Source organism: Carassius gibelio, chromosome B18, assembly GCF_023724105.1.
Source record: "Carassius gibelio isolate Cgi1373 ecotype wild population from Czech Republic chromosome B18, carGib1.2-hapl.c, whole genome shotgun sequence".
Classification (NCBI taxonomy): domain Eukaryota; kingdom Metazoa; phylum Chordata; class Actinopteri; order Cypriniformes; family Cyprinidae; genus Carassius; species Carassius gibelio.
Genome location: NC_068413.1, coordinates 7,119,215 through 7,143,472, shown reverse-complemented (window position 1 = coordinate 7,143,472; position 24,258 = coordinate 7,119,215). Strand labels below are relative to the sequence as shown.

The 24,258-nt window shown below is 38.2% G+C and overlaps 1 protein-coding gene across 2 annotated transcripts; it reads left to right on the top strand.

The window, feature by feature from the left end:
• The first annotated feature begins 9,743 nt into the window (after nt 1-9,743).
• On the top strand, nt 9,744-21,960 carry tshz3a (teashirt zinc finger homeobox 3a). Of its 2 annotated transcripts, none has more exons than XM_052583101.1 (2): nt 9,744-10,450; nt 17,671-21,960. In XM_052583101.1, exons 1-2 carry the CDS (start codon nt 10,411-10,413, stop codon nt 20,694-20,696), a joined length of 3,066 nt encoding a protein of 1,021 aa, XP_052439061.1. In that variant the 5' UTR covers nt 9,744-10,410; the 3' UTR covers nt 20,697-21,960. The 2 variants fall into 2 exon arrangements, with proteins under 2 accessions (XP_052439061.1, XP_052439063.1); XM_052583103.1 differs by lacking the exon at nt 9,744-10,450 and adding an exon at nt 16,993-17,094.
• The last annotated feature ends 2,298 nt before the right edge of the window (nt 21,961-24,258 follow it).

Sequence of the window (24,258 nt, the reverse complement as noted above, 5' to 3'; positions counted from 1 at the left end):
AGAAGGAGTCATAGGGTACATTTAGGGTTCAATTTTAGAAATGTCCAGCAGGTGGCGGAAGTTGCTTAATTTATGTAACATATGACTATGTCACTCATACAATACTATGGTATATATCAAAGTACCATTCTATTACTGCTTTTTTATATGCAGTCTCATGGTTATACTATGGTTTCCTTTCATGGAGCTTCGTGTCATGGAATAGAATGTAAATACAATTGAATATCATTAGGAAAATCTGATTCTCTTCTGTAGATATAGCAAACTAACATAGTCCCATATGAAAATTAACCATTGTTTTACTGTTGTGAAAGTGTAATAACCATATAGTTTTGACATATGAATTACCATTTATATAACCACAGTTATACTACAAATAGGTTAAATTACAGTTAGTGTAGGAAAGCCATGGTTAATTTGTGATTACCGTGAGTAAACAATAGTAACCATGTTTTATTATTATTATTTGTTGTAAAACCATTGTTAATTTTTTTATAGGGGGTATTGAATATATAAAAAATATACATACAGTACCATAGTATATATAATATAAAGGAAATACCATTTTGCTTTACCATGATCAGAATACAATGATATTCGCTTTGGAACTCCATTCAATATCATTTGATATGAGTCTGTGTTAACACTTTATTTTACAGTGCCCTTGTTAGATACTAACAGATAATATGAATTAAGATTACTAACCAGTTTAAGCTTTTGTTTTTGGGTTACTGCATCTAATTAGGCCTCTGCATAGGCTATTTTTCTGTTATTAATAGTAAGTGCATGTAATGTGTAACAAGGACACTGTAAAATAAAGTGTTATCTGCTAATCATATGCTGTAGCACAAAGTAGCCTACTATCTGATTTTACTATGAAATTTTGTTGTCAGGGTAGCATGGACTACTTTTAACCCCCTCAAGGCAGGCGTTGCTGATTTGCAACAGTTAAAAACGAACTACCTTATTAATCCAGATACATATTTTATGCATCTGGAGTTCTAAAAACTTGTTACTAAAACTTAATTTGAGCCTGAGAGGGCTAATTCACTTTTTATGCACAGAACTGGCCCAAGTATGGTAGGTGTGTGATCTTTTTTACTCTTTTATGGCTAGATCCTGATGGCTCTTTTGATCTTTTGTACATTCGTTCAGCAGGGCCCGAGATTTACCCGCACGTGGGGTTTATGTGACCCATCCTTGCGATTAAATCTAATTGATGGGATAAAGAGCCGGACGCGGGCTGAAGGAGGCGTTTGATGTGGCAGCTGGAGATCGTGAGAATGAGGAGAGGCAAAAGCCTCGGCGCAGTCACTCATTCACTCACTCACTCACTCACTCTTCACATCCCCGTCTCCGTCATCCCCCACTTTCTGATGGACGGGACACCCACACTCCGCTCCGGGCTACACATACAGGGATGTGACACTGGTGCGCATCCCGCCGTCAGTCGCGCAGCAAAGTGGCACGCGTGTCATTTTCACTGACAGACGCGCTCGTCTGCCTATCCACGCTCCTCCGATGCAAATGCGAGACATGACTGTATACTGATGGACCCACGTCGCAAACAAGACAGCGCAGCAGAAATAAACACATCTTGAGCAATGCGATCTGATCTGGAGGATGGGGGGTGTTTAGAGAGGGACAGAGAACTCTATATGCACAGAGACACTTGGGTAACAGCTTTGTCAACCCTTTGTCAACTTTTGGGATGACAATTTATCTTTAGGTATATGATTAACTAAATGGGTAAATGAGGATTTTTTGAAAATTACTATGATTGTCCAGGATGCTAATTATGGGGGATGTTTCAAGTAAATGTATACATTTCCCCACAACATTTCAGTCAGCCTAACTAAAGTTAGATTAAGTGCGCACTAAAATGTTGGCCTATATCTATGCGCGCGAACAGAAATCGCTTGACTTTAGCTAAAATTGCTGTCTGTTTTAGGAAAACTAATCTTTATCAGCAAAATAGAAATATTATCATTTTAGTTATTTTATTATTGATTTGTACATTACAAATGTATGGCAAAAAAGTCTGTTTTTTATTAAATAAAGTTGAAGATTAGCTAACTGCTCTTTTGGCGCCAAAAGATGCTGCTGCGACTAACTACACGAACCTCAAGAACGTTTGTGAATGTTTTTATGTTTGGTTTACATTTTAGAGCTGGTATAACATTTGTTGTCATATCAGTACATACAGTATAAAAAATGTTTATAACTTAATTGTATTGTATGTTTATTTAACTTTAATTTACATGTAAAAATTTTACAATTATAAACTGATAAAATCTTAATATACCAACATTGAAGTAGCCTACTAAAATCTGTTTTGTACCTTTGTAATACACTGAAAACCACCAAAAGTGGTGATGAGAGTCACATGACAAACCAAGGTCATCATGGTAACCCACGAGAACCTGAAATAAAGCAATAAACATTAATTTAACAACATTAGATGTAACATACAACCGTAATGTACACAACTGATGAGAAAAACTCAGAAGAAACGGCTATTTAAATGAAAAAAACATCAAATGTGTAATGTAGTGCAGGCAATTCTGGGTATGTAAATTTGCAGTTATTTACCGTAAATTAAACAAACATTTTCATTTCCAAAATGTGTATATACCATAAAATTTAATTTTTACTGTATGTAGTATGGGAACTTACTGTTAACCAATTAATCGGTTTTTACTATAGTATTTTAAGTCTTTTACCACTAAATTTAAATTATAGTGTCATTGTGCCAGTAGTCTATATAAATTCTGATAAAAAAAAAGAATTATTGCAGATATATTTGTCATTTATATACATGACAATTATACAATCTTATTAAAACATGCATTTTACATCTTAGAATATTAGTGTAATAATATGCTTATATTAATAAAGGATTATTAATAGGGTTTAAGATCATTCATCTTTTATTAATAAGAGGGGTTTAGAGCAGATCTGTTTTAGCATTTTTATGCTACACTGGACATAGGCTACAATCTCATTCCACGGTTTAACAATTTGGCCATTGATTATTTTTTTAATTATTTGGTCAATATTGTGATCTTACAAGCCATTAGGTAAGGCTTTTTCCCCCATTGCAGTTGGGGATATTTTTAGAGACACATAACACAGGCTATTTAAAAACAAGCGCTCTACTGATGAGAAATAATTATTTTTTCTTTTAAAACACAGCCATTGACATAAGCTTGCTGACGGATGCTGATGCTTTCAATACCTCAGAGACCAATGATGAATTACTGCAGACACACAGTGCTGAGCATGCAAATATGTCCAGCTACTCTGATATTGCAGCAGGGGAGGGCAATGTGCTTAGATCTTTAAAAAAAGACACCCTGTTTGACTATCTCACTCTGAATTAATTTTGCTCATGATGATTAATAATTTGTCTCATTAATGTTTAATTCATCATATACACTCTATATATAGCAATTATATATATATATGTACACAAACATAGGTTTGTGTATGTGTGTGTTTGTGTGTGACCTAGGACTACAAAAAGTCTTAAGTCGCTGGGGTATATTTGTAGCAATAGCCAAAAATACATTGTCTGGGTCAAATATATAGATTTTTATCTTATGCCAAAAATCTTTAGGATATTAAGTAAAGATCATGTTGCATGAAGATATTTTGTAAATTTACTACCGTAATTATATAAAAACTTAATATCTGATTAGTAATATGCATTGCTAGAAAGTCATTTGGACAACTTTAAAGGCAATTTTATCAATATTTAGATGTTTTTGCACCCTCAGATTCCAGACTGTGTCTCAGCCAAATATTGTACCAACAAACTATATATCAATGGACAGCTTATTAATTCAGCTTTCAGTATGATTTATAAATCTTAGTTTTGAAAAATTGACACTTAAGACTGTTTTGTGGTATATATATGAGTTCTTTTTTTCTGTTTCTTGTTATCTTTCTTAACCCATTTGCTTTTTTTGTGTCTTTCGTCAATGAATATAGTCTAGAACATGAAAAGCACTTCATTTGAGAGATTATATGTAACGAAGAGCACTTCCTCTATGTTAATTCATTGCTGTAGCTCTAGGGCTATATGCAAAGCAAAACGGATCCACGTTTGTTTCTAAAATGATTAATCTAATTTCAGAAGTATTTAGCTAAAAATTTTTGTAACAAACAATTTTATTCCTTAACTTACTTTATTATGAAAAGTTATTCCTTTTAACTTTCAACTAGATTTAAAATCTAGTTGAAAGTTAAAAGGAAAAACTTTTCATAACCAAGGAAAATGTTCTTTAGCCTTGTAGTCCGTGTTTGTCTGTGTCTATGTGGCTTCCAGATGGCAGGGAAGAAAACAGACTGTAGCTGCGGTGGATGGAATCCCTGATGATCTGGAGAGCTCTTTGCCGGCAGCGACGGTTGTTGATGTCTTCGATGGCCAGTAGCCGAGTTCAGTGACGCACTGGGCAGTTTTGACTACCCGCTGAAGGGCTCTCCGGTCTGAGGATGTGCAGCTGTCATAGCAGACTGTGACTGTGACTGTGCAGCAGGTCAGAAAGCTCTCATGAAGTTCTCAAGAGTTGGGCGGGTAGATTGAGCTTGAGATGGTTATTATTTGAAGATGTACAGTAAATGGTAACTTGAATCTTTCCTGTCTTTTATTATGTAATATTATACTGACAGACCCATTACACAAGTATCTAATGTATGCTTGTGTACATTACACATAATCATATAATATGAGGTGCATGCATGTCCTTGTATATGTTTTTTTTTTAGGATTTACTAAACAGTGTTTGTGATGTATTTGTTTGTTATTGAAGAATTGATACACATTTTGTCCTGTCCGATAGCCACAAATCAAGTTAAATTGCTCCATCAGCAAAGGACACTTAATTGCTAAAATGCATTTATGTCACCGATGATGGATTTTTGGTAAAACAAGATCCTCCAAATCTTAATAAGTACACCTTTCACCTCAATCAAAACACTTAACCTTGAGCCTTCACTCAGTCTTCAGACTGGTATGAAAGACAACACAATACATTTCAGTATGCAAATTTCTAAAGCATAATGCCATAGCTCTTTTAGTTACAGGAAGAATGAGACGCACATACACTTTCTCTCATTTTCTCTCCCTCCCTGAACTATCACAGAAAACGCAGGACAGGCCTACCTAAAGATGGAGTCGATGTGTCTCAGACGTCATGTCTCCTGTCAGACACGTTAGCTGAGAGACAGGAATGGCATGGCCGGTGAAGCCCCAGTGAGCAGGAGGGGTCATCCTTCAGCTCAAAGACAGGCTGAGAGACAGCCACATGGCACACATCTCCAAATGACAGCCTGTCACTGGCAGGAGATCCACCATACGGCCCTGTCACCTCTCACCTGACTGAACTCGGCCCACTGTATTCTCACACTAAGGGGAAACTGCGTCACTGTCAAACTAATGGTGGTTAAAGGTGAAAAATTTCCATTTTTGTCATAAGCCCCATCTGTACATTTATATTTTAAGATCAAGACTTAATTATCTATTCAGAGCGGCCTATGACCATGCCTCTGCTGTCATCCTGGATAGGAAGTAGGATTAGTGGAAATGTGAATGCGGTGTGTTCATATTAATGAAACATTTCTCAATGATAACTGCATAAATTAAATCTCTTTCAATAGTGGAGACCGGGGCAAGTTGTCACAAATATAATGAATATTACATGCTGAATATTTTGCAGGCATGGATGAAAACAATATAGTTTTAAAAATCGAACAAATTTATTATAACAGTCAACATTACAAAACACTGACAATCTGTCAGCAACCGTCTTTTAAAGCATCAGACAAAACTACATTACAGCTTATAATACACAGAACTTTATCGTGTTAATGCTAGTTGTTGTGGCTGAATGGACCTTCAATTATTGGTTTCCAAGAAGGTCCAAAAGAGCATTTTCATTGTTATTGCCTAAACATGTTTTAACATTTGGTCGTACAGTTCTCGTAGTGAAACCGTTGCTGTTCAGTGTTGATCCAGGACAGTGGGCTTGTCCCAATGTGGTGCTAGAATGAGAATGTATGTAAACTCAGTGACGGGAGGGAGCACGCTATGTTGGATAATAACATCATATAAAAAGGTAAAAGTACCCTCTACAAACTATTTTTATTGAGACTTATTTATCCGCATGGTTTGCTGTAGCTAACCATGGTAAGAAACACAGGCTGAGAATGCTTTGTAACCATACTGTTTCAAATCCTGTTCACAATCGTTTGCCCAGATGATGGAAAACAACTTAGTTGAAGTGAGTGAAGTGAAGTGACATTCAGCCAAGTATGGTAACCCATACTCAGAATTTGTGCTCTGCATTTAATCCATCTGAAATGCACACACCCGGAGCAGTGGGCAGCCATTTATGCTGCGGCGCCCGGGGAGCAGTTGGGGGTTCGATGCCTTGCTCAAGGGCACCTAAGTCGTGGTATTGAAGGTGGAGAGAGAACTGTACATGCACTACCCCCACCCACAATTCCGTCCGGCCCGAGACTAGAACCCACAACCCTTCGATTGGGAGTCCAACCCTCTAACCATTAGGCCACGACTTCCCGTTACACTGTGGGGTACGTTGTCTAATTGTTGGGCATTTAATGAGGTTGTTGGGCATTTAATGAGGTTTCAGCAAAATATATTCACTAAAAAGATTAGAAAAACACCAAAAGATATAATGCACAAAACAATTGAACACACGTGACAACTTGCCCTAATATATTTGAAGTATGACTAGTTGGATGAAATCAACAATCATGTAGGAAAGTGTGTTTTTATCATGTAATTTCTTTTCACAAAGTCACATACACCTGGAATGCTTCTAGGGTGAGTAAAACATGGACAAATTTTCATTTTTGGGTGAACTAACCCTTTACGTATGAGCAGCTCAGCAACGTGATCCGAACCTGTTTCAAGCTATCACAGACAATATGATATTTTCAAACCTGTTTGATATTATCTCCACGTGATCTCGTAATGTGAGTGACAAAATGGCAAGGTGGAACTTATCCAGCCAATCACAGTGTAGATGGTATAAACAGTCTTATCATTCATCTTTATGAACAGAAACGAAAAGCCAAAAATTCACCAAATCAACTAGAAATAAACAAATTAACAAATGCGTATATTTTGTGCATATAATATCATTTTTCATTGTGCTGTTTAATTACTTCCAACTATTTCTGCAGTAGGCTGACAGTCCACGTCTTCCAAGCCATTGTTTCTGCCATAATCTCTTGTCTTGGTTTCTTCTTTCTTTCGGATAAAATAACTGCACAGACCAATTGAAGGGCCAGTTTACCGTCAATGCTTGAAGAAAGGACCTATAATTGCTGTAATTTCTTTTGAGAATTTATGTGAGAAAACGTATTTTTGCTGATGGCTGGAAAACGCCTCTTCACTGAATGTTTTGTAGTGGGTGCTCCTCGTTAGCATTGTGTTGTGTAGAATGCACGCAGCTATGACAAGACGAGGACCGATGAGAACAAATCTTGTTGCATAGTGTGAGAAACAGTGATTTGGCTAGTCTTTCAATCCTGTAGTGTGAGCCCGGCTTAAGATAGAATCTTTGTGACAACTAGCCCAGTCTTTCCTGCATGTTGCATAAATTAGACACACAGTTATGTTCCTAATGAAATGCAGATTGTTGTATTGGAGGCAATACTTATTTCATTTTATAGCCTAAAGCAGTTACACTGAATTATTGCAGGGTTAAGAATTAACATCCTGATTGTGTCACTGATTAAGGAGTGATCAACACTTCCTAGAGGAAAGGCTTGTAATCTCTTTCCCTGATCAATAACAAGTCAGAATGAATTGATAAAAGCAGTATTTGCAGATCCTTTCTCCAGTTTGTTTTAATCAACATCATCGCTTTCTCTCTGTTTTTTAACATTTATAATACACCCAGGTGCTGCCATCCCCAACACATTCACCTCACCATAGATCTCTTCAAAACAGATTTGTGAGTCTGTCCGAGACAAATAACCGGAGTTGGAGAAGGTGAGCCATGCTGTTTTGACACACTGTTAGAACATGATGTTACAGAGTCAGACACCTGACTTGGGAAAAAGGTCATCTGTTCATCATAGATCAAAGTGGAGGACAGCAGCTCTCAAAACAGTGGTGGAAAGCGGGCAGGAGGAGATAAAATGAAATCTTCACAACAGGACTGATGGACATGTGGCTCAAATACACCCTCCTGTGAGCTGTAGGGAGGGTGGGTGTCCTGCTGGCAGATGTCCCTTCTAGTTTCAGATGCTGCTAGACAAGATTGCTCTGAGGTGGAGAAGACCAAAGCGGTCTGGGTAATGAGACCTTCCTTAATGTTTGCCCTGACATCGTGCACAAGCACAAAAACGACAACACATATTTGACTAGTTACGGCCTTTTGGGGATTTTAAAGTGCTAAACAGAATAAACTTAACAAAGTAACAGACGTATTTCCAGAAATCAAACAACGAGCAATTAAATAAAATTTGCTGCTTTTAATATGTATAACAATCAGTACATTTCATAATAACAAACCGATTTCGATTATACACTATTTTCTTTAGCTCGTTTGCAACTGTGTTGTGTTTAGTGCAACATATCCATTTGCTCCTGACCTCAATCAACAAACCCTCTCCATCCCATTCAGTGAGGACCAATACAAGGATGTCACTGGCAGACCTTGCCTTGCATTTGATTTATGTTGCTCTAAAAGTAAAAATCAAAGATCCTCTCTAATGCAGCTCTGTGGCAGTGGGATGATATATGATGCAGCCGTGCAGTTAAATGAGAGCACTATGTCTCTGCCTGCGTTTTAATGGCATGGTCAGAACTCTGACCCCACATCTGAATGACTTTACAGTACTTAAAAGGACATCCTCAGACAGTGCTGATTTGTAAAAGAAAGTCTTCAGGACAAGCTTGTTTTGGCCATGCAGTTTTTATTACTCAAGAGACTCAAGAGAGTTTTCAGTAGAATTTGTGATTAAGTGGCTTAGAATAGCAAAACATTGAGAAAGAAACATATTTTTTTCATTCCTGTAGCAAATGCTTTTTTGTTGCTCATTGTTTGATTTCTGCAAACAAGTCTGTTACTGTTTAACAGGTTAACATATTCAAAAGGAAGTAATGATTCAGATTTGTCTCTTTTTTTAACATTGAAAGAAACTTTGATAAACATGATTATGGAATAATACAGATAATTATGTTGCACTCTTACAAAAGTATGAGTATAGTAATATTTAGTAGTATTAGTAGTATTTAACCTTATACACAAAACGTCAAACATAACTTTCTTAAACACTTTACAATAACTTTCAAGTCCTAAAGTAAAGCATTTTGATGTAATTTAGTCTCAGAGGGTTTCCTTAACTATATAGTAAAAGCATGAGGCTTTCTTCTGTTTTATGATTTTAGCAAATCTGCTTATCTAAACATTTCAAATATCCAATCATGGTAAAAGTGCACTTTTAAATCTGTAATAGTGATATATATTTTCAGTTTTATTCACACATCAATCAATCTCATGTAATCATGCAAGGCTAATGATAAAAAGGAAAGTCTTATTTTGATGAAAATTATTAAAGACAGTGCATAATAATAAAAAATAACCATTCACTGACATACCAACCATTTAAAATATGCTTAAACGTTGTTTAAGCATATTTAAAACAACAACAACAACAAAAAAATCTCCATTGTTTTTTCTGGGTGTGTCCATTAAGGGGTTAAGTTACATCCTTCCTTTCTGTCAGTGTAAGCGGTCTAGTTAATGCGTTCTTAAGTGACATATTGGCAGTGTCTCAAAACCTCATGAGCAGACTACCTAGACTGGATTTTGTGCATTATATGTGCCGTGGGAATTAACGATAGGACCACAGCACGCGTTTCGTCTGCTATTGTTAATTTTTTGTCAGTCCACACTTTAAACGCGGCGTCGCATCTCTACGTTTTCACCGTCTTGCGCCATCAGCGTTAAACAGCATGTAACTTCTATTAACTTCTTTAATTTCGACTTTAAACCCTCGCGGTCAGTGCCATTCCGTTGCCTTGTATCTAGCATTTTTTAACAACGACAGACGTGTCAAACGCCCCCATACTTTCTGCGCGCGGAAGAATCAGTTGCCGCGGACTTTTGAGTGACGTGACGAACTCGTAGCGAGCGGCTAGACGTTTACTGTCCTGCCGCTGTTTTCCTCATTACTCCAGCAGACGGGCTTTAAACAAAGACTACCGGTTAAAACGGAGCACCTGGCTTTCTCCTATGCCTAATGGGAAGTGTCGTAGCTTTTGTGACTGCGCCGTGCTGTTGTTAAATTGTGATTGGTCTGGTTGGGAGCATATATTGTAAAATATCGTTTCAGGTTGCGTTATAGACACACAATCTGCGCGCAAGTATGCCGAGGAGAAAACAGCAGGCGCCCAAACGAGCGGCAGGTAAGTTTATTAAAGATGATTTCATTAGAGAGGCTACTCTTGTACATCTGTGCAAGTTTTTTTGTCTGTTAAAACGGTTATGTAGTCTACATTTGGTTTATATTGCCTTGCATTTACGAACTACCATAAGGAGCGTTTAATTGTGTGGATTATTATTTTCGCGCATAACTAATTTTCCTTATTCTAATTTAAGTCATACCTTGTTTTTCATGTTAATGGATAGGCTACTTTTAAAAAATGACCATGCTTTTAATATTCAACTAAAATTAATTAGATGGAATTTATGTGGCTTCAAGACAATTAAAAATTGTCTAAGTGGTGTGACTGTCTGAATATTGTAAAAACAAAATATAAACAAATAAATAAAACAAAAAAAATATCTCTAAAAGGAATATATTCGTCAAGACATAATCATGTTTCTGTTTATTCTTTCTTCCTTTTTTAAGGGGTGAAGCAGTTTTTTTTAAGTATTAATATTTAAAAAACTTTGTGGCATAACAAACAGTCAGGAAGCCATTTTGTTGTCATGTGACAACAAAACCATAAACTAGAAAGGACCAAATTACACCCTCATCTGTATATCAAGGTCATTAATTAGTTGTTATTTTGGATATTTATTATTATTATTAAAAGGCTAATTGGTTGTACTACAGTACAAATAGGTGAACCCTAGTGGAACTTGACACTTGTAACTCAAAATGCATGATATATTTTTTTTTTAATTATTAAAAGAAGTATTATTAAAATTATTTTAAAAATATATATTGCATTAAAAGCATTTTTAAAATGTTTTCAAATGTTGATTAAAATGTACATTATATTCAGGGTAAAAGAAAAGTGCTTTAGTAAAAATTTTATGTTTAGTATAAACCACAAGCATTTTTAACTATATTATTATTATTTTAAATGTCTTTTTTTTTTATCAGCTCAGACCTTATGTCCTTATGAAACATTGACACATACATGGGATATGTGTACATTTTCCAGACTATCTTAACTTCTCTGAAGAGTTGGGAACCACTGAAACTGCCTTAATGTAAACTCAAACATTATCTGTCTGCTTAATAGAATAGATCCTATCCTATTATTTAAAAGAGGAGGAGTTCTAGGGCATTTTTATATTTATAGCAGAGCTCTTTGAAACAGAGATACAAAGCCATTATTATATAGCCTTCACTGTTTGTGTGTGTGTGTTTGAGGCAGAGATGATGTGGAGTTTAATGGAGGGGTATGGCTTGCTCTGTTAGACTGGCCTGTCAGAACAGCTTTGTCTCATGTTGGATTTAATTGTTATCCTTGTGACAGCCTCATCCATCAAAGGCTTTAATGGTCAATCAGACCAAGGCCATGTGAGTGCTCTCCTTCTTTTTCCCATAAGCTTGCCTAGGCTTTTATTTCATCAGTATGCTCATCCAAACTTCACTCATAGGCGCTGTGCAGAGCGGTGACCATGTGGTTTACAAGTGTGAGTTTATGGTTTACAGGTATGAAAACATTTAGTCATATACTGAGCCACTGGAAGAAGGACTGTTACTTTTAACTTATTGATTCTGATGCATCGTTTTCTCTGTAGGTGATGAAATGCTCCATAGCAATCTTGTAGATGAAATCTTAATGAGAGTTTATAGAGAAATATACTCTTTCCCAATCACTCTCTCTCTCTCTCTTACCCTAAAGGTTTGCACAGCTCTGTAAAAAGAAACATTTTGCTTTGCTTAATTTGAGTGCACCTAATTAGCTGTAAGCCTGATGGATTCCTGACAGGTGCAATGATTGGAGTTGACAAGTTATGCGTCTGTCACCAAGTCATATTAGGTTTGTGCTCCCTTGATGTAATCAAGTTGATATTAGCCACTCCTGCTGGCCTTTCCTATTGCCATAACCCAATTTAGCACCTTTACTTGACAAATGAGCTTTTTGGTGCCAGTCTAGAATCTATATGATTCTGAACTGCAATGAGAAGACAAACATGTGGAAACACCTACAGTCCTTCTGAGATTAATTTTTTTTTTTTTTATCTGTCTTTGAGCCACTTTTGGAAGGACAGATATTAGGCATCAAATCTATTTTGAGAGTTGTACTTTGATTCAACTCAGTTAGATCTCTCTCCATCTGTGTGTGGGTTGATAATGTGAGTTAATCGGACACGCCTCCGCAAATCCCACGGGCCACCCTGGCCAAAAAGCTTCTCGGTTCTCAGGCTCTTTTGGGCGTAACTCCAGGCCCTGCCTTCTCCCTCTTTCTAAGGGTAAAATCAGTTGCTGTCAGATCTAAGGTGCGAGGCAGGTCATCCGGACAAGCTGCCATCAGTCATGCATGGATGTGACGCAGGAGCTGGGCTTGATGGTGGTGGTGATGAAAGGGCAGGAAACCATAGAGGCCCAATATTCCCTAATCCCAACCAGTGTCAACATACCTCTCCAGCCAGGCATGCCTGTAATCACTGCCAAAAGCTTCAAAACCGCTAGAACCCCATTGATTTACGCAGCGGCTGAGACAAAAGATTAAAGTAATCTTACACATTCCTGGGTACACATTTCACACATGCACACAGACGGTGTGTTCATAAGTTTAATGTGTTCACAACTGGTATTGATGTTTTAGTTGTGATGGACAGTTTACTTTTTCAGTTTAAAAGGATCATCACCATGCCACACTTTGGAAGTCAAAGCTAACTAGTAGATGTAGATGTCTTTTACTAGTCAATGGTTTAAGAGCATCCATGTTTAGTCATTAAAATGTTTGTATTTGTGATTTCCAGAGACTTACTGACCTTGACACAAAGTTGTGAAAATCATTTTAAAACGTTTCACAGATAAAAGTTTTTTTTTTAAATAATAATTTTGTATTTTTCAGAGAAAATGTATTAAAATACACCACAAATTACATATATTTCATTATATGCCTCAGACAAAAACAACACATTGATCTACTCTCCAAAGTTTCATTTGAACTAGCACTCTATTGTGGTTGTAAACTTATATGAATGTAACTTTGCTGTGTTGACAATGAAGACATCAATCTTCTGTTAAGAAGACAAGAATCCATCTCTTTTCTCATGGGAGGTGGCTTTTAGCTTGCGGTCCATTTTAGAAAAATGAGTCAGTCTGGTCCTCCGGGGTCCAGAAACCAAACCCTGGTGGAGAAGATCAGCACAATGCCAAACCGTCAATTACCCTTTCAACAGAGCCGTTAATCACGCTGCCACCCTTTACTTCTGGCATCCTGACACATGTCATCTATCACGCAGGCTTTCCGAGACGCCGAAGGAGGGAAGAAAGAAGAAATATTGTTGAGAATTAGACAGAAAAGGCTGGGGAGAAAGTTGGGAAGTCAGAGATACAGGTCAAATGTTTAAAAGCAAAATGGAGTCGGTGCTGTATAGGTTTTGTCATTAGACTAAAAGAAAGTGACACAGGCGAGAAAATTTAATAAATTGTCGCACTGCTGAGTTAAGCTGTTAAGTCATTAAGTCATTGAAAGCCCTGTTTGGGTAGAGACCTCAGCCGGTGACAGACAGATATATTACGTGCTGAGCAAGTGAAACAACAAATGAGTTCTAATTTAGCTTAATGCATGATAATTTCTAATTTAACAAAAGGTGGGAAAGTCTTGCATTACGCATTTTGAAATTTACTCCTGCCAAAGTACTTTTTAAATCAGTCAATCAGTCCATCAATCATCGACTTTGTCTGTCAAGCATGCACGGCTATGCGTGCATCCGCCTTAGTTTGTGGGCATTCACGTATCTGGACATTTGTATGTGTTCATGTCTGTGCATTCCCATCCAAGCTTAAAATGACATGCATCGCTCAAGTTCAGCTGGCCTGTAAATGAACTCTAGCGTTCTCTCCCACAGCTCTAGCACTACTCCATGATGGATGCTCCTTTAAAGAAAGAGATTAATGAGAGGTAGGCGGCTTAGAGGACCATTTATCACAGTGAATATTATTTGGACGGCTGTGTAAGCCTGTAACCTGAGAGTTAGAGAGGCATAGACAGAGCACAGGGTCTTAGATGTCCTCTCTATGATGGATAGCTTTGCTTTCTCTTTGTGTTTGTTATGAGACACCAGCTGTCCACCGGGTGGTCATTGCCGGATAAGATTGGGAGTTTGGTATTGCATTCCCAACGAACCCTTCTAGTATTCTCAGTGAACTCAATTCCTAGTTATCGGAAGCTTATTAAAAGAGGGTTACTCTGGGACAAAGCCTTGCTTGAAAGGTTGGGGGTTGGTATGTGACAGTCTGGGAGATGTTTTTTTTTTTTTTTTTTTTTTGATGTTGGTTTTTGCCCCAACCTCCCCCAACTTGTCCCTGCAGAGTAAAATTATTATGAGTGCCATCCATCTCACTGAGTTCTTTGATGCTGGGCCATCATCTCAGCAGCTGCTGGCTTAGATACACACAGAATTGTTGCCAATCACTCTTGGCAGCTGAGGCACATCAGACACACTGTTGTCAAGGGGGAAAAGGAATCAAAGGCACACAGAGTGATAATTAGAGTGATATCTCCCCTGAAAGGACATTTGTGGTCGCTGGAATTCCAGTCAGCAGAGACTGTTTGCCTTCCCGTATTTACTGTAAATGGTCAGTTTTAAGTTTCTCCAGCAGAGAAAGAGAAATACTACAGAAAGGGCAAGACCCAGGACAACATTATGCGCCCACAGTTCATTTTCTTTCTTAATTTGACTGCCCACTTCCACTGACTAAAAAATTTGCACATTTCTTTGCTTCATTTGCAGCAAAGAAAATGCTATTTTTGGCGTGGGGGCATCTCAACATGTTGCCTGAATGCTGCTTTATTTTGATCAAAGTGTCATGTGTTGCACATTAGCATGGCCTCAAGCTAGAACAATTCTCACAGTTAGCCTCAATCTGTATCTCACTATGAGGTTGTGAGTGAGTCATGTGAGCTCTGAGGATGAAAAGCTGCAGTATTTACGGACAGAAAGCTTGGTTTAAATTGAGCAATCATCTTATTGGGTGTTATTGCAGAGTTACAAGTTCTAACAAGACCAGTGTATGGCATTAAATACAATGATGTAAAGATGATCAACCTCTAATGTAAAAATTAGATGATCTAGACAGTTTAGGGGATCCCATTAGATGGGATTAACAAAATATGCATACTTTTAACAGTAATCATGTACAGTCTTAGAGTAAGCAATTATGCACTCACATTAACCAAAGGTTATTACGTATGGAATTGGATGTTCCAATTCAAATGTTATTGGTGCTCTTTTTGTCTGTAATGTGGAGTGGAAAAATGACTGATCATATGGAGACAAATGTAATAGTTACATAAATCAAACAAGGCAAGTGCCACTAAAGTCTCCTGGATTTTTTTAACTGCTAGAACTCATTGCACACATCACATTTTTATTAGCTTAATAAATCACCAGGCTGTCAATCAAGCCTTTTGAGAATAATTGGTTATGGTATGTGCCTCCTGAGATGGATTATAAATCATTCAAGGTTAAAGATTGTGTTCAAATTTAGTGGGCTTGGGTCTTGATACACAAATACACATTTGTGAGGGTATATGGTTTCTTCTTAGGTTATGCTCTAAAGAGTATCTTCTGAACTCTTCCAGCCCCTACATTTTATATAAGGGCAGACTTGTGTTATGTACAGTAACAAAGTTAGTGGGTTAAAGCTCACTTATTCTGATTCACCTCAGGGTTATGTTATATCTGCTTTACATTTTACTTGGTTTAAAATCCTTTCAAAAAAGTTACACTCTTGTAATCTTTGGCATTTGTGCAAGAAAAAAGCAATTTGCCATTGTGGACCCTCAGTGTGTCACCGTAATTGTCTCAGGGATATGAGAGGGCAGGAAAATGATCATGTCATTGTAGTTACACCTGGTTCACCCTCTTTTCGAGCTGCTTTGGAGTTCATGCCAAATCAGGCCGTTCAAATGACGTCTTTTGATCAAGGCTGTCGGGTGCGATCAGAGGAGATTGGCAAGTAATGGATACCTAGTGACAATCCAAATCTACAGAGGGGATAAGACTGGCCTGCACCTGCCAGTTATCCTTTAGAGCCCCCATCCTGCGGGCCGCTTGGCTGACAGCCAGTGAGAGGCTAAATGAGAGAAGCGCAAGCTTGTGAGATTGTGTATTATCATTTGAAATGAGAGCTATTTGTGCTTTAACACTCTTGTCAGGACTGTGGTGGATCTTGTAAGAGAGAGAACGGAAGAGAGACCGTTAGCATGCCACAGTGCACTTGAATCGCACATGTGGCGGCACACCATGTTCGCTTGTAATTCAAGGCCTGCTGTATTTCAAAACGTCTAACATGTCAAGCATTTTCCTTTTGACATGAACAACATAATCACAAATGCACACACAAACAAGAGTGAATAGAGTGGGACAGAGATGGGGGTTGGTATGGCTTTCAAGGGGGCATTTGTTCCACTTATGGAGTCAGAGTGACAGTGTCAAACTTGCAGGGGACAGGCTGTCAGGAGACAGGATCGTCAGTCCCAGAGGACGTTGGTGGATGGGCTCTTTTGAGGGTGTGAGGGCAGCTGGCAGAGAGAAGGGCGACCGTGTCCCCTTGGATCTGTCATCTGGAGGTGCTCGAGCAGACACCTTTCTCACAACACGTCACCTGTCCAAGGTGAACAGTCGTCAGGTGGGATTCAAAGTGACAGGTGGCTTATGTGCCGCCATCTTATGTCATTCCCCTTAACTTCTCAATCTATCTATCCACCTTTTCCCTCTATCTTTTTGTCTCTTTATATGTGCACAGGTATGTTGAAATGTGGAGAGGTGGGCCGAATGGCAGCAGGTGCAACATCTTGTAAATAGCCTGATTATATGCTTAACTGCAAACAATTATATAAAAATATTTGAAGGTTATTTCTTGGTCCTCTGTAATTTGTTTGTGGATGCTCCAGTGTGTATGTGCCATTCAGAATTGAAGTGTTGCCTTTTAGATTGTAATTAAATTCTTGAATTTGATTTGCATTTGAACTGAGACAGACAACAGGATACAGAATTGCGATTAAAATTTGCACTTTGACATTTGTTGGCCAGGGTGGAGGAATTCTCCATTTACCAGGATGATTTTGCCTGTATTGCAGATTAACATCTTGTGGGATATGGCCCATTCATTTAAATTCCAGAATAATACTATTGGGTTAAATGATTGTTTTGTGTTTACTTATGTGGCATTAATTTCATTTTTTTTCTCTTTTTCTCCCTCTAGCTTATGATTCAGAGAATGTTAAGGAGAGCACAATACAGACTGAAGACACTGGAAGTGATTGCTCAGTGACCAAGAAAAAACAACAGGGGGAAAGTGATTTGGGAGAAGACTTCATTAACCCAGTAGATGAACAAGATTCCCCTACTGCTGAGCTGTCAGGCCATGATGTTGACAATGAATCGCACACAAGTGAATCTAGTGACCCCACGTCAGATGCAGACAGCAGCATCCCGATCAAAAATATGGAGGAGGCCACAACAGACTTTTTAAAAGACCATTCTGAGGACCATTCTGAGGACAGCCTAGAACAGATGAAGGCCATTTACAAAAGCTTCCTTAATAATCCCTACTTGTCCTTTTTGAGCTTGAATTCCTCTCAACTGCATGCAGATGAACAGCCAGCCAGTAGCAGCGGTAGCAGTAGTAGCAACAGCAGTCCTGGACGTAACAGCTATGACTGGCATCAGTCTGCTATCGCAAAGACACTCCAACAGGTCTCTCAGAAACAACCTGCTGCACTTGAACCAAGTATTTTCTCCACTGTGCAGCTCTACCGCCAAAGTCCTAAACTCTATGGATCCATCTTTACAGGTGCAAGCAAGTTCCACTGCAAAAGCTGCAGTGCATCATATGACACGCTGCTTGATCTCACAGTTCACATGAATGAAACAGACCACTACCGTGATGACAACCTTGAAAGTGCTAGTAAGGGTGCTAAGTCATGGTCAAAGCCTCGGAAGCGCTCTCTTTTGGAGATGGAGGGAAAGGAAGATGCCCAGAAAGTCCTACGCTGTATGTACTGTGGACACTCTTTTGAATCCCTGCAAGACCTCAGCGTTCACATGATAAAGACTAAGCATTACCAGAAGGTTCCTCTGAGAGAGCCAAGAACTGCAATTGCTGCTAAAGTTGTGTCTTCCTTCAGGAAGAGGGTTCCAGTGGAGCTGTATGTTGCAAAATCTTTGCACACCAAAGAAAAAACAAGAAGTCCCAACAGAGGGCAGGCCAGTGATACTTTTCAGATGTATTCTGAACAAACCAACAAAGACGACTTGATGGATCAGAAAACAAGCCCTGGTGTGCATTTCAAGTCCCAGAACCTCAAACGTAAGGAGAGTGGGATTTCGCATGACTCTTTGCAACAGTTGAGTGCTCCTGCGATGTTGACTGGCCACTTTGCCAGAGTCACCCAAACCTTGCAAAAGACAGACAAGCCTCCTCATCCCAAAAGTAAGTCTGAGAAGTCTCAGTCAGATACACAATGTTCTTCCCCTCTCCTAGCCACAGGAATCTTGGAATCATTGTCCCTCCCTTCTGTAGCACCTGGGGACAAAATCAAGACACAAGAAATGACTTCTCAAAAAGACAGTGATTGCAAGGATTCTGCAAATATAAATGATGCCAAGCAGAAATTCAGCATATCATCGAAGTCTGATTACCTAACTGAAGATGATCTAAAAGAGAGTCCTAAAATGGATTTTGATATTCTAAAATCACTGGAGAATACAGTTACATCAGCTATAAACAAAGCACAAAGGGGTGCCCCGAGTTGGGGTGGTTACCAGAGCATTCATGCAGCTTATCAGTTACAAAACCAACTGAAACCTGGTCTAAACAACTCAGGCTACATTTCTTCTTTAAAACAATCTAGCAGTAGTCAGGAAGGGCAGTCCATAGACAAAAGTCATTTAATCTCTCCTTGTACTTCACCAAGATCTTCCTCTACCACAGTTAATATCCAGAAGGAGGACAAACTGGAAAAGAAAGTAACAGAAAAGATTTCTGAGGCTGACAGATATAATGACTTGAATGGGCAAGGATCCTTACATCAGCAACTGCTGAATTCCAAAGGAAAACCACTAATGTCAAAATCTCCAAGTCATGAGAGTGCATTTACATCTATGTGCAATGTCTCTGAGGGTCACACAAACGAAAGAGAAATTCAGAAGCACACACAAGATTACAGAACTCACCCCACTTCAGATCTGTATGATAATGCTGGTCTACTCTCTGCCCACCCTGAGCCAAAACAACCCTCTGTCAGTCCTCTAAGTGCCCTTCAATCTGTTATGAACCTTCATCTGGGTAAAGCTGCCAAACCGGTAAGGCCTGTCCAGGACCCTATGAGCATGCTTCTCAGGATGAGCAACAGCATGGCAGAAAGGGCCGCTCTTGCCGGTCCATCTGGACACTCAGCGAAACTTAGCCAGTTGCATTCTGACTGCCCTGAAATTAGCAGAGACCAACCGATAGACTTGTCCAAAGGCAAAAGTGAACAGTGTCTCAGAGCTGCTGCTCTCCCAGGTAAAGCTTTGAGTTCCTCTGTGTCTGGTGTATCTGTCAGGGAATCGGCCAGTTCTGAAATATTATCAACCGCGAGTCCTTTGCGTGAAAATGCCCTCTCTGACATATCAGACATGCTACGCAATCTCTCAGATTCTAGAGTTTTGAAGTCCCCAACGCTTTTATGTAAGCCAGAACAGTCAGAAATCGAGGGTTCTCACACTTCAGATGAGGCAGAGGATACATCCATGGTGCACAAACGTAAAGGTAGGCAATCGCACTGGAAGCCCCAGCACTTGCTGATTTTGCAGGCTCAGTTTGCATCCTGCCTCAGGCAGACAGCTGATGGAAAGTATGTGATATCAGACTTGAGCTCCCAGGAAAGGATGGTCATATCGCATATAACAGGTCTATCTATGACAACCATCAGCCACTGGCTTGCCAATGTGAAATATCAGCTCAGACGAACAGGCAGAACAAAGTTCATTAAGAACGTTGACTCGGGGCACCCGATTTTCTACTGTAGTGAATGTGCAACACAGTTCCAAGTTCGTTCTACATACATCTGTCACCTTGAGTCACACCTTGGGTTTAAAATGAAAGACTTGGAAAAACTTACTTCTAAGGATCTGAACAGGAGGATTACAAAGCATTCTAAGAGCCCTCCCATGAAACCTGCAATTCCTCCTGTACTGCCAGCTAGAGGATGTCAGGAGCAATTGCCACCGGTGCCAGCACTGTAATATACAAAAAAAAAAAAAAAAAAAAACATGTATAAAACAATACAGTTAACACAGTATGCCAGGATATTTATTGTACTCTAATTTGAGAGCAGATGGATCGTAATGTAAAGATTCATACAGTTACTCATATATTGTTGCATTAACAGTTGGCCTTGTAGGCTAAGCTTTTAAGATAATGAATATTGTAATGGTAAATTAACTTTAAAAACCTGTTTAAAGTTAAGCTGGCTACCACCAGTTTTACCAAGTAGATACACAGTATAAGAAATCTATTATATATAAAAATGTCTTAAAGTTGTGAACAATCTTGAATGCTCACGATGAACAGCTTTTTGGGGGAAGTTTCTGCTCCGATGAGAGAAGAATGTAGATTTGTAAATAGATGTTATGTTACACATATTTTCCAAAATATCTCACTTTTGTTATTTCATTTTTGCCTGTGATAATACTTAGTTTTTTTGTGCATAAGGAATTCCATTTATTTAAATATGTATAACTAAAGAACTGTATATAATACTTAAGTCCTTAACATTTTTGTCTATATAAATTGCCTTTTTTTACAGATGTTTTTGTTTTCTCAAAATATTTGTATAACCTGTTCATTTTCATTCTTGCCAGATTTGTTAATCAGACTATTTAACCAGACATTTTTGACAGTTTTTATTTACATAATTTTTGTTGAATGTTAATACATTGAATGAGGCATGCCATCTATATCTGTAAATGTATACAAAAAAATTGTGATCTTTTAAAAGAAAAATGCAGTTAGGAAAGAAAACCAGGCCTATTTGTCTTTTTTTATATACATATACTTGACTTCACATTTAATTCTTTTTTAAAATGTGTAATTTTAACCTAATACCAGTATTCTAATAAGACATTTAAAAAGACCATTGTTTTTATTAGTCATTCAATAGAGTCGAAAAACACTTTTTTCCAGTAGTGCATCCTTACACTTGACCGGTCCTAGTTGGATGAAGGCTTTCTTTAAATTAAAAATTTTATATATTATAAATAATCTCCCCATTTTGCTGCAGTTACTTCCTCTTTGGTGCATATCTTTTAACTCTTACCATGCCAAGTCTAAACATTCAGTCACATGTTCTCTTTGTCATCTTAGTTTGTTTCCCATCAAGTACTGGCAGAATTAAATTGACGTTGTTGTGTCTTTTTGTTTTGTTCCTCTGGTACGGTGAATTCAGTGGGGGTAGTCACGCCTCAGTGGTAATAAAATAACAGAGAGAAGTGCTCCCTGTCAGAGTCACATCAGCCTATGTCATCGCTCTAATGAATATCATCTAAATTGCTTTGTATATCTGAACAGTTTGGATGTCAATCTAATTTGAGTGCATGCACTGATGGGAAGGGGCCCAGACTAATGAGAAGAGAGCTACGTTTGACAGTGCAATAAGCTTCAACCTGATCAGACAAGTTTGAACAGGAATTCTGACACATGTGCCAATCCCAAAAAAAAAAAAAAGAAAAAACTTGACGTGAAACCAGTAGCTTGAATTTTATGTGAAATGCTGTACAGACTGTACTGGCATCATCCTTATTTCTTGTATGAAGTAAGCTGTAGCATATAGGCCAATACCTGACAAAAATAATATATGGATATCAAACACACATTTTCATAAACATCTCAACATTTAACTTGTAAAGGAAAGCTCTGTTTTGGTGTAATTTGCAGTGTTCCTTGGAACATAGTCATGCTTAACCTGAAAATAAATTGATCACTGAGCTAGCACAATCTTCATCTCATCATGACCTCTTGGAAATCATGTTCACCCGCTACTTGAGTGTCAGTTCATATCGTAACCAGACCTGAGTTGACGTGACAGTTTATGACAGCTCCAGAGCACTCATGGGACAGAATTGAGGCAGCTGCCCACAGAGTCCACACATACTGAATTATTCTCAGCACAAGGGTATGGGTTAAGGTCATTTTCCTTTTCTTAAAGAATGGGAAAATAGTCTTAATGCTGAAGTACAGTCAGTTTAGATCAAGTTGGACAATGTTTGTGCTTAAATGTTTTAAATAGTATTTAAACACAATATTGATTTAGTCATAGAAGGTTGTGAGTTAAAAAACGTATGAAGAACTATGGTGCATTACATCCACTTCCATCAGCCTAATAAACTAACTCAAGAAAGTTGTTGTAAGTCCAAAATGTTTAACAGCTGGACAGGGAATATTCTGAGCAGCTGAATTGCTATTCACTAGCATTTCCCCAGACAGCTGTCAAGAGCATTTTGGCATGATATCTGACAGATTTGCAAAAGACACTCGTTTCAGGGCATTACACCATACATTGTTAATTTAATGCATGATGACACGAACAATTATAGTGAGCTACATGCTCAAATAGCATGTCAAAAGCTGTGTATCAATCCATTTGATCCTGTTTTCCAACACCTTAAGTGATACCTTAAGCAATATTTCTGACTAGGAGAGAAGTGCTGACCAAGTAAAACGCTTGAGAGGACCACACTGGCTGATCTAGCTACATTTGCAAGAAAAGGAAGGTCTAAAACAAGATCCGCTGGGGTATAAATAAGAGCATATATTTCATTTTTATACACTAGAGTGTACCAACAACCCCCAAGAGAACTGAGCTGGATATCTCACTGAGAACTAGTTTCAGTTTTGTTCAGTTTCTTTTTTTTTTTTATTCCCTACCTCTCTTTGACAGAATTTAGAAACAAGAATCTTTCTAAGATGTGACCCTTGGGTGTGCCACCCTACAGAACCTTGTCCTGCAGCCAGTATTTCTGGTCAACTTTATTTTGTCAGATTATGTAAGGATGAATATACAATGGGGACAAAAAGTATAAGAGCATAATCAAAATGTGGACTTAAATAAAGATTTTGAAAATGTTTTTATAATGAAAATAACAACATGAGAAATATTTAGGATTCTAATTTCATTTCATGATTTGCAATAAAAACTTTATTTTAAATAATTAAAAAAAATAAGCATTTTCAGATCTTTTTGGATCTCAAATTTTCATTCAGCATATCAAACTTTTATTAGATTTGCTTGTTTTGCCATTGTCCATTTATGTATGGATTTGAATTTAAAAAATACATTGTTTAAATGTGAATATAATATAAAATAGAAGCATATTACAAAATACTTTTTTGTCTATCGTTTGACTTGAAATGACCTCATTTTGAGCAGAAATCTCAGACATGTCAAGATTTCAGAAAGAAGCTGAACATTGTAGCATGCTAGCTCTCTACCACCGCCAGAGTTGTCTGACATGGTGGCATGACTTCTGACATTGTGTATTCAGAATAATCTGACAAGGCATCCACTCATGTTGTGTCAGGGCTTATTCGAAATTTGGTAATGGTCTCATCCCTGTCCATCGTCCCTCTCTGCATGTCTCAGCTGTATGCATAGGTGGTGTTTAGATGTGACATCTCAAAAATACATGAGCTGAGCGCTTCACGCGACCTCCTGGGCCACGCGTGCCGTCCGGAGATGGCAGGGGACACGATTCAGTGTGACACTCCTGGTTGGAGCTGCCAAACTGCCACTTCCTGTCCTCTTTATTC